This window comes from Odontesthes bonariensis, chromosome 14 (genome assembly GCF_027942865.1).
Source record: "Odontesthes bonariensis isolate fOdoBon6 chromosome 14, fOdoBon6.hap1, whole genome shotgun sequence".
Lineage (NCBI taxonomy): Eukaryota > Metazoa > Chordata > Actinopteri > Atheriniformes > Atherinopsidae > Odontesthes > Odontesthes bonariensis.
Window position 1 is genome coordinate 21,392,500 of NC_134519.1, and position 10,388 is coordinate 21,402,887.

Sequence of the window (10,388 nt, forward strand, 5' to 3'; positions counted from 1 at the left end):
TCTCCTTCTCATAAAATCCTGCTTGCTAAATATTACATCAAAGCACTTTTTCTGCCATTCATCTTCCCCCTCCTCCCCCTCTTCTCCTTCAGGCCTTCTCAGCCACTGTTGGATAGATCCATACCTGACTTCAACACCTTCAGTTCAGTAGAAGACTGGCTCGCTGCCATCAAGATGAGCCAGTACAGAGACAACTTCCTCAATTCAGGCTTTACTTCCTTACAGCTGGTGGCTCAGATGACCTCAGAGTGAGTTCATCTGCTTGAGTGCAAATGAAGAGTTCCAAACCCATATGGCACTTGATGGGCACACTTGTATAAAATGACTCCATGTCAAGTGCTTTTATTTTTAGCATGAATGCATACAGTAGCCTGAGTCGTGCTGTGATTGCATGAGTAAAAATGTAGCACTTATTGCTGTTGAAAACCCCATATTAACGTGGTAGGAACAGTTAAACATGTGCTACTGTAGTATTATTACTGTTATCTGAAACTAAAGCATTTTGTGGTAACACTTTTCCAAGCAGAAATTGATTCAAATCCTTTAAATACACAGTTTTTAAGATTATTTACTCACTGCTGCTGTTTACGTGTTTCAGGGTATAGGCCTGGCAGCATTTTACATAGGTGCAAATATTGCACTTGGTTTATTTTTAATTAACAATGTTGCTTGGTCTACCGACGTTTGTGAAAATGAAAATGTATTCAAACATTTTTTATTCAAAATGTGGGCTCGAGGCTTTGATAACATTTATGCAGTCTCTTCGCAATTCAAAGAAACATGCATTACCAAGTCTTCTCTCATGTTATAGAATTAATTGAGTTAATTTGTGTTTTCTGTTCATTGCCAGAAGCTTTCCGTCCTAAAATTGTGCTTTCATATATGGTGATAGTATGACTTTAAATGCATTAGGAAATGATAGGTCTTTTTTGCTAGCATAATCACATCTTTTTAAAAAAAGAAAAAAAACAACCATTCCTCCTTCAGTGTGAGGGAAACCCTTTCATCTGTGTCTTCAAAACTTACTTTTCAGTTTCTCTCTCTGCCCCTTTATCACTAGGGACTTACTGAGAATAGGAGTGACCCTGGCAGGCCACCAGAAGAAGATCCTCAGTAATATCCAGTCCATGAGGGTGCAAATGAGCCAGACTCCTACAACTATGGCATGACTACAGGGGGCGCTGTGCCACGGAACGGGCAGCATTCGCAGGACCAACAACAGCAGCCCTCGAATGACCCCCAATCCATCGGAACGCGCCAGAGTTGAGACTATTGTCTTAATCTAACCCACTATCACGGCAACAGGACACCAGGGTCTACACTACCACATGTTTAACACTTTAACACTTCATGCAATCCATGCCAGGCATTCAGGGTCCAGAACTGGTACTGTTTTTCCATCCAACACAAAAGAAAGACAGACATCAATTGTTGTGGTTCTGAACTATATTCGTGTCATTGTAAAACCAAAAGGATTCCAACAATCAGATGTCAACACAGGGAACTACTCACCAATACTGGCCGTGTGGTGAAATGAGTGATGTTGTACTTCTATATTATATGGACCAGAAAATGTTAAAATTGTAAACACGAGTGTGAAATATTTAGAAACCTGTGACCTGTGATTTTTACCATACCGTTGTCAGTGTGTGCATTGAAGATGCCTTGATCTGGCGAGAAATAAGTCCCGGAAAGAAGAAGCAACTAACCAGTAGAAATAAATGGAGGAAGTATACAGGGATGTACAGTGGAGCACCATTTTCAACTCTCACATGATCTTTCGCTTGTTTGAAGATTTTTTAAAGGTGTATTGTAAATGAACTAATGAAACTTCAGAGCTGAGTTATATTTTGTCTTTTACCATCTGTTTATTTGTTTTGTCACTATAGCAAGATTCCATCCACTTGTATTTTAATGTTAACACTACCTGTGGAGGTCTAGCTGGAGGGCCTTGCCAAAGGTCTTCTTCGCAGGCTCCACTCAGATTCAGAGAATATAAGTATGTTTATCTCTTGCTAAATATGATTATATCTTTCACAATAAACCTTCATATTGAAGGTGTTATCTATGAATATGTATGTACAGAACTCTCTGCTTGCATTTTTGGCAAAGACGTGTTAACTAGATTGTGATAGACACATAAAATGTGTAGTTTCCTATGATGCCCTGGTTTCCTTCGGACAACTGAACACGGGACAGTTGATTGTACATCTCCACGTTCCAGGGGCACCAAGACAATGTTTGACTGAATCTTAACTGGAGAAATTGTCAAATTAATCATGGATGAATAAATGTTATTGTAGATCTGTATCGAAATTGCTGTAGGAGTTTAAAATAATTGAAAAAAAAAAAAAAATCCATTTACTGGCGATCATGTTAAATGTGAGTGTACACATGCTGTCTCTTGCTGATGAGCACTTACATGTACAGATATGTTCTTTGTTCCATTTGTGTTTTGACTTGTTTGTGTCGGGAGAGGTTAGCGCCATCCAGAGGAAAATTAAGCTTCATGCCTTGGCTGGCTCAAATCCACGGTAAGCCCCTGCTGATCACGCAGGAAAAACGCATCGATATCATATTATTCAATATCTGGTTAAAATTTATTTTTTGCAAATCCCAAAGTGTTTCTCATGGGGGCTTCAAATATCTTGGCCAAGGCAAGAGTTTCTATGAATTTAAAAATACATGGGAGAGCGCTTCATCAAGTCACTGGAGATCAGGGTGAATCAGCATCACTTCTTTACACAGTGAAAACAAACATCTGGCCTGAGGTTTAGACTGATGTAGTTTAGCTTCTGGGTTTATCTATGCACCTTCACTAAATGCTGTTGCCATATGGATAGGCCAGTTGAAGCCAAAACCCATGCTGCTGAGTTTCACACATACATGCAATTGGTTGCATTACTCCCAAAGGATCCCGTGGATGACAGCTTATAAAAATGCATGTTACGGAATGCATTTTAAAATGAAGTTCTGGGTAGTGAACAAGGATGATTTCTCTTTGGAAGTCTGGGAATGGTGTTTTTTTTTAAGCAGTTTTATTGGAGCTGTGGTTGTGCTTTGCAACAAGTACCAGTGGTTTGTCTCTTGTGCTGCTCCGAGGATTCAGGCTCAGGATTTGTGACAGGGGGGGAAAAAAGAAGATGTTATTATAACTAGTCATTAAGACTGAGAGAAAAACAACAAAAGTTTTCAGTTAGCATTATTTCTTTGACAAATGTTTTAGCTCGCACTTATGATGAACTGTTGTGGTATCCACTCTTTGCCGTAGCCGTGACTCTGCTAAATCCCTTTTGAAGAGACGTGAGTGACGATGTTTCTATCTTGCATCCAAAATTAGAAATTGATGGCAGACCCATTAGCAGATTATTAACTATACTCACCCCTCTCGTCATCCTCCTCCTCCACTCTTTCTGTCTTGCCCTCTCTCCCCAACTACTCATACAAGCTGGCAGATCTCCAGCTCATTTATCCTGGGCGTAACCAAGCTGTCCTGAGCTCTGTCTGGAGCTCGGCTAGGCCAATTCTGGCCAGAGAAATAGTTGGCTCCATGCTCCATTGGGCCCATGCAGGGTGCAAACACCTGTTAAGACCCCTGTCTGACAGGCATCTGATCAACCACAGGGAGGGAGACTGATGGAACCATCTAAACACACACACACACACACTCTATTTCACGTATTGGTGCTTAATGGGGAAAGATTTGGCTGAGACCTGTGTGTGTGTGTGTGATAGAAAGAGGAGGATCGTGTTGTTTAAAGGACGATGGAGTTGCAGGGACGACATGCTATGAAGACGGTTAGGATGGTTAGATAAAAGCCAGAAAGTCAGTTTATTGCTGGGAATTTGTCTGTTTTCTCTTGCAGCGTGGTTTATGTGCCAACATCCCATTTTATAAATGCTAAGATCTTTGGTGAAGTTAGGTAATGGAAAATACTGTAATCAAGCAACTGACTTGCATTTTGGGAAAAATCAATTGCTTTTGCATTGAATTCCCCAATTTATTCATTTACTCACTAAATATGATCACATGTTACTTTATACAGGCATAGATATCTTTTACTGAATCCACTTAAATAATTTGAATGTATTAGTCCTCTATTCAGCTCCGTCACATGTATTTGGTTTTCAACCCAAGAGCCCGTGAATGAGATGGTGAATGTATTCATTATGCAACACTGTAAATCATTTTCCCCATTTGTTCTGTTTGTCTTTCTAAATAACTTACTGTAATGACACTCCAGTGTGATGAATGGAGAGGCGGTTCGCTGTCCCTGTCTGAAAGCCTGTTCACATAGAAGCCATTCATCACACACAGATACAAAACACGAGAACCGAGCTTGTTAAATGTTTCATGGCGCTGTAACTGTCTGAAGAGAGACCAACGACCCTTTTAGCAACTGAAATCATGCCCGTCATTTCTGGATCAGAGCTGTGCAAGCTGTGTTCACTTGAAAATTACCTGAGATGTCTCCCTGCAAAAATACACTCATTAAACTCCTACATTTTCTTTTTTTTTTCCCCTTCTCTTTCAGACTGGGAACTGAAAGATTTACACACTTTAAACAGTATACATCCAGCACTTCACATCCACACGTTCTAATGCACACACGTTGTACACGAAGAAGAGTTGCTGTGGGCAGCCAGTGAGGAGGAAGACCGGATAAAGTGGGACATTTTCCATACGTAAGCCGCAGTCTTTCTCTCCGTGGTACACAGTTAATGGGGGAGCTGATTGCGAGTGTGCACGTTATTGTTTGTTTGAGAGACAGTGGATGTGTGTTCTGTGCATATCAGACACGTCTAAGTATACATACATTAATGTGTGCACAGGTACATTGTTGAAGAGTGTGAATGGTATTCTTTTTCGTTAGTGTCTGTATAGTTGCCACTTGTAAATTGTGAAAAGTACGTGTCAAAAGTTTGTAAGATGTAACTTTCTGAGAACTATTGTACTAAAATGCACTCAATAAACGCCTTGGAGAACAAGTCACTTCATAGTCTGTAACTTAATATAAGATAAATCTGTTTTCTTTAGTACTAGGTCAAACAAAAAGGGGTTATTATCCACTAAAACCACTGTCAAAACTGCGCTTAAGTGTGACATATGTGGAAATAAATAGCTTTTTGCCACCACCAGTTTGGCTGGCAGCACATCACAAAGCTATCAGCCACGAATAAATAAGCCATCACAGGAATTACAACCCCCATCCAAGAAAAAGTTATAATATTTTGACAAACTGGTGGAAAATATCCTTCACTCCAGGATCACTTCTGTTTCTCAAACAAGCACTTCCAAATAGGGCAGCAGTTACTGTAGTCTCATAAACTGCACTTGCAAGAGAGACTTCACACAGTGGAAACGATGTTCAACAGTAATGATATAGTTGATGAGTTGAATCAAAAAACGGGGATGAATCCAACTCTCTGAATTCCTTCATAGCAGTTTATTGACTCTGACTGATAGCATTTTACTTCACATAAGCAGAAAAATTGGTGCCAAACACAAGTATCCAACAGGAATGGTGAAAGACAATTTTCCATCGAAGGTTTGCGATACCATATAATGTGCCGCTGGCATCAGTTTGCTCTATTTATCAGGATGTGATGGTGATATCACAGAAGAAGTCACGAAAGTTGTTCCCTAAATAAATATTGTCATTGAAAATGTGAACAAATGTCTGAAAAAAGTGTATTGTACGACTGTGAACAGATCAATGTAACCACTTAACAGTCTACAGACATACAGAAATAGATAATATTGGTTGGTCCAAGCCATTATTTGAAAGCCTATCGACCCAGCGTTAGTCAACAAATCAAACAGTTCAACTCATGGGCATCCACTATTGTCCGAAAAATAAATCTGGCTCAGAACCACATCAATACATACAGCAAGATGTTATTGCAGTATCAGCGGAAAAAAAGGTATGGGTACAACATAAACTGCATCCCCAAGGGTTAGGGTTAGGGTCAGGGTTAGCTTTTACAGCTTTTCAATGACGTCAATACGACATCCAGAACTGACGTCTTAAAAACTTCTATTTCGGCTTCTCTGACGATGTCATCCAGAGGTCCAGGAATCACATCTTTTCTCTTAGTTAATACACTTGATCTGGTTCAGGCAGCAAAAATACTTCATAAAGGCTGGTAAAGATCAAAAGTTTTGTTTAAAATACAGCCCTACACATCTTTAAAAAGCATCAGTATATAAGGAGACTGGCCTGAGACATTTACATTCTATGCATCTGTAGTTTGCTGGGATGTATAATTGCCTTTTTCTCTCTTTGTCTGACTGCTGGGTTACTTGTTTCTACCCCTGTTTGCCCTTGTTGTGGCTATGTAAACATATCCCCAGATCTTATTGTGGTGTGCAGTATATTCCTTGTAACACTGACTGATGGCCTTTCCAACCGAAGGTTTGTTTAAACAAATATTTGGTTGCTGTCTGTGAAAGAAAATGTATTACACTAACTTGTTAACATCCACACAGATTTTCCACAAAACAATGCACTCAGTGCACTCACTCACGGTCCCAAATGATTTAATTGCACTGTGTTCCAATAATAGTTGAACAAAAGTAATGATAATCAATGTAGTGGGATACTTTTTAGTAACCCTTCCATTTGCCTTCAGCTTAAATTAGCCTGTTTGTCACTTTAATCAGAGCAATTAGAGAGAGAGAGAGGAAGTTTGCCCTCTTGATAAGGAACACTACATTGCATTAGATGTAAAAAATTGACGTGTGTCTGTGTTTGTGTTGGTAAGAGAAATGAGATGAGATAGGTAAATCGAGGCCGAGGAAAAGCTAAAATGGCAGGACAGTGGTGAGCAGTAATAGCATTCTCTTTTATGTTCACTTCATCCATAACTGGGTGTTTATCACAGATGAGGGAGACAGGCATTTTACCTTAAATTCTTGTGAAGTTTGAAAAGTGACTTCTCAGCAGTGAATCTTTGCCTTAATCAATATTCCCTTAGCAATCACCTGCGAGAACAGGATTGCCGCGCAGCAGGGAACTCCTGCCGAGAGGAGTGGAAAGACTTGGAGAAAAAGCAATCCATTCAAAGGTGCAGAGCTGAGTGTGAGAGTCGAAAACTTGAAGTGCATACTGAGAGAGGGACAGTGGAAAAACATAAGTGAACTAAGACAAAGTTGATGATGGAGACAGAGTCCTTGCAATGAGAGCGAAATAACAGAAGAGAAAGTGAAAGTTTCCTAAATCCTAGTCCAAGAGCTTGATAAATGTGAGCTTATTAGTGTGCATGTATCTGCTTTTTAGAATAAATACCTCAGGAAAAACCTGCAAACATAACATGACTTGAGACGTGTTCATTACCAACGGCTGATTGTTCGCCTTGTGAGATCGTCTTTGTCCTGAATCTGACCTCAGAGCTTGCTGACTGCTGGGTCTCAGTAAGCTGTGTGCATATTTATAGTGATCCTTGGAGCCTGACACAAACTGCTTTGTGGCTGCCTGAGTTTGGATGTGGATTGTTTTAAAACTAGTAAATCATAGCATAAAGACAGGTAAGGAATAAAAGGAAAGAAAATCTGAAAATATTCTGGACAAGTTTGCATGAATTCTTAAAGTGACTATAATTCCACTGATTAGATTAAACGCATTTCTCTCATAGAATAGTCTCGTCTTTGATGTCTTTTATCATAGCTTATTATTATTTAAAATGAATGAGCACACTTTGATCCAAATTCAACCACAGATTCTTCTGATTCATGAAACAGTGCGTCTCCTGCCTTTATAAATCTGTCACTGAGAAATGCTCACCACAACACCACCATGTGACCCATAGAGGATAACTTGTGCAAAGTAATATAGTTATATATTGGTGTGTGCAAACAAAAGGAAATAACATTAAGATATGGTGGTTCTGTGAAATTTAATAGTATTTACTTCTTAAAATACTCAATTCTGTGGAACCTTGTTTTCCCAATCTTGACTTTGTATATATGTTAATATATGTATGCCTTGTTAATATGTAAGGTATGCACATTCTTATCTTTTTCTTCCTTTATCTAATTGTACAATTTATAAGTTCTTGATTTTTTTAGATGATTTATTGTGTGTGCGTGTGTGTCTTTAAATTATGGTGAAATTCTTCATGCATGTTTATATATGTATGTACAGAGTAGACAGAAATAAGTAGAAAAAAAGAAGAACAAGAGCAACGTTAGGCAATTAGCTTCCATGTGTGCAATCTAACGATGTGAAGAACATGGTTCCCAGAGGACACTGAGAAAACACTCAGGACCTGCCAAAATTTGTGTGACTTTTCCCGACACAAATTTCCGTCTTCACCTATTCCCGAAAGGGTGCTGTTTGTCTAAAGCAAAAAGGTGAGTCTGAGTCTTCTGGGAGATAAATATAGAATAAGAGAAGCCTTGGGATTGTTCATGGCATTGCTGCTCAGGTGAATTTCATGGCTGATATGTATTCAAGTTGGCTTTTCGGGAAAAATGATCTCTCTGAAAAAAATATGTACATTAGTAGAATGCTGTAATCTTTCTGTGTCTGTGGTAAAGCACATCTTAAGCCTTCTTATTCATGCAAAAAAGGATGGAGTACTATTTGCTTTATAAACCAGAGTTAGGACATGGCAGAAACTTATCAAGCTCAAGCTCATTTCAAGTTATTCCAATGTGACGCAGGTAGTGGCAGAGTCTAATGAATTCAGTGAAAGGGGAAATGCTAATGTGGTTAATCAAGATGTCAGTTGCAAGATTCAAAGTATATGACTTTAAATAGCAGCGGACATTTCTCCTTTTGTGTATAGGAAGAGTAATCCAGCACCTGGGTCAAATGAGATTTTATGTCTCGTAGGAGTTCATCAAATTTAATTATGATACATATAATTACCAAAAGCAATCTTCTGTGGTACGAATAATCATTTCAGAGAGATGTTGGCACCTGGAGGGGTGAGGCGTAATTTACAGGCAGTCTAGGATGACAGGAGGGGGAAAGAGAGAGGAAATCAGACAGAAACAGGTGATTGCTGAATACTCCACTGAGCCAGCTTGCTTTGCACTCCTCTTTTCTACTGTAAGAGCTTAGAAAATTAGAGAAAATGTCAACCCCACTTAACTAGATTTAGTGCTGCTTTTACTATTTATTATCTGATTATAAAAGAGCATTTGACAGGTGCTTGATTTTGAAAACATGGCCATCCTTGATCATAATTGTGCATGGGAGAACGTAAACAAAAGCCTCACTGTATCCAGATGTTTGCAAATGAGTTGGATTTATCATAACAATACACAAAGGAATTTAATCAGAAGTTGTGCAGCAGGTAAAGAGTGAACAATGGGAGCTCAGCGAAAAGGTGAGCTATGATGGGATCACAGCCATAATTGGTTCTTTCAGAAGGTGAAAAGGGGTAGGGGTTATGAAGAGGGACATTACACACTTACACACTTAAACACACACATATGTGCACAGCCTCAACAGTTCCCCGCCCAGCACAGAAACCCCCCGCAGTGTCTAATCCCACACAGAGCCCTTCTGAGCTTCGCCTGCCTTCGATTGCTGCAAAAATCAATGAAATATTTTCCCACCAAAATGAGAAAGAACAATGGATGAGATCCGCACCTCAAGGTCTTCCTAATTAGCGAGTCAACACAAAAGGGCTCCTGTGCTTCGTGGCTCTTAGAAGTGAGAGAGAGAGGTCAGGAGATGGGATTGACTGAATAGTGAATGATGAAGGTTATACACTTACACACTTGTTGCTCCCATCTCTTTAATATCAACTTCTTAACTTTGGCTACCAAAGCAAATCTGATCCACTGACATTTCTCTGTTTCTTGTCGTAGCTGTGCTCACAGCATGACATGCCAGAGGCTATAATCTTTTCCTTTCTGTTTCCTTTCCATGATGTGTAAAGAGACATGTCACTGTTTAATCTCAATGTACCCTCGAAATGGAAGTTGAAACCTTGCTTTACTGTTGCTATGCTGAGGGGGCTCTGATGCATTTACCTTGGGTAGGTGCAGAGGGTAATCTGGGTTGTTGTGTTGAAAATTTATAATGCCTTTACCATGACTGTCTTCACAGACTGATACAGAGAATAGTTATCAACAGTCTGCTGAGTTCTCTAATGAGGACAAACTTTAAGAAAGCAAGCTATGCTTCTCACTGTCTTTCTCTGTGTAGCAGGAGGAATGTTTTATCCCCACCTTGCTTTAGTTTAGTTCACTGGTCACCTTTAATTGCATGGAACCTACCAGCCTGTAGCTCAAACTCGGCAACCTATATTAGCAGGTTGTAGTTGCACATAGTGTGTGTGCTCTCATCTCTAGTTTCCACCCTCATCCTGGTTGCATGTTCTTTGACACTGCTGCAGGTATGGTTAGCTCGCTGCTCTTCCTTTTAGTCTGA

The 10,388-nt window shown here is 39.6% G+C and overlaps 1 protein-coding gene across 2 annotated transcripts in view; it reads left to right on the forward strand.

Annotated features, from left to right (window-relative positions):
* ephb1 (EPH receptor B1) overlaps nt 1-2,316 on the forward strand; it is a 165,487-nt gene extending 163,171 nt beyond the window's left edge. For both annotated transcript variants that reach the window (XM_075483458.1, XM_075483459.1), the window contains exons 15-16: nt 93-248; nt 1,061-2,316. In XM_075483458.1, coding sequence (XP_075339573.1) covers nt 93-248; nt 1,061-1,169 — 265 coding nt within the window. In that variant the 3' untranslated portion in view covers nt 1,170-2,316. The remainder of the gene's footprint in view (nt 1-92; nt 249-1,060) is intronic.
* The last annotated feature ends 8,072 nt before the right edge of the window (nt 2,317-10,388 follow it).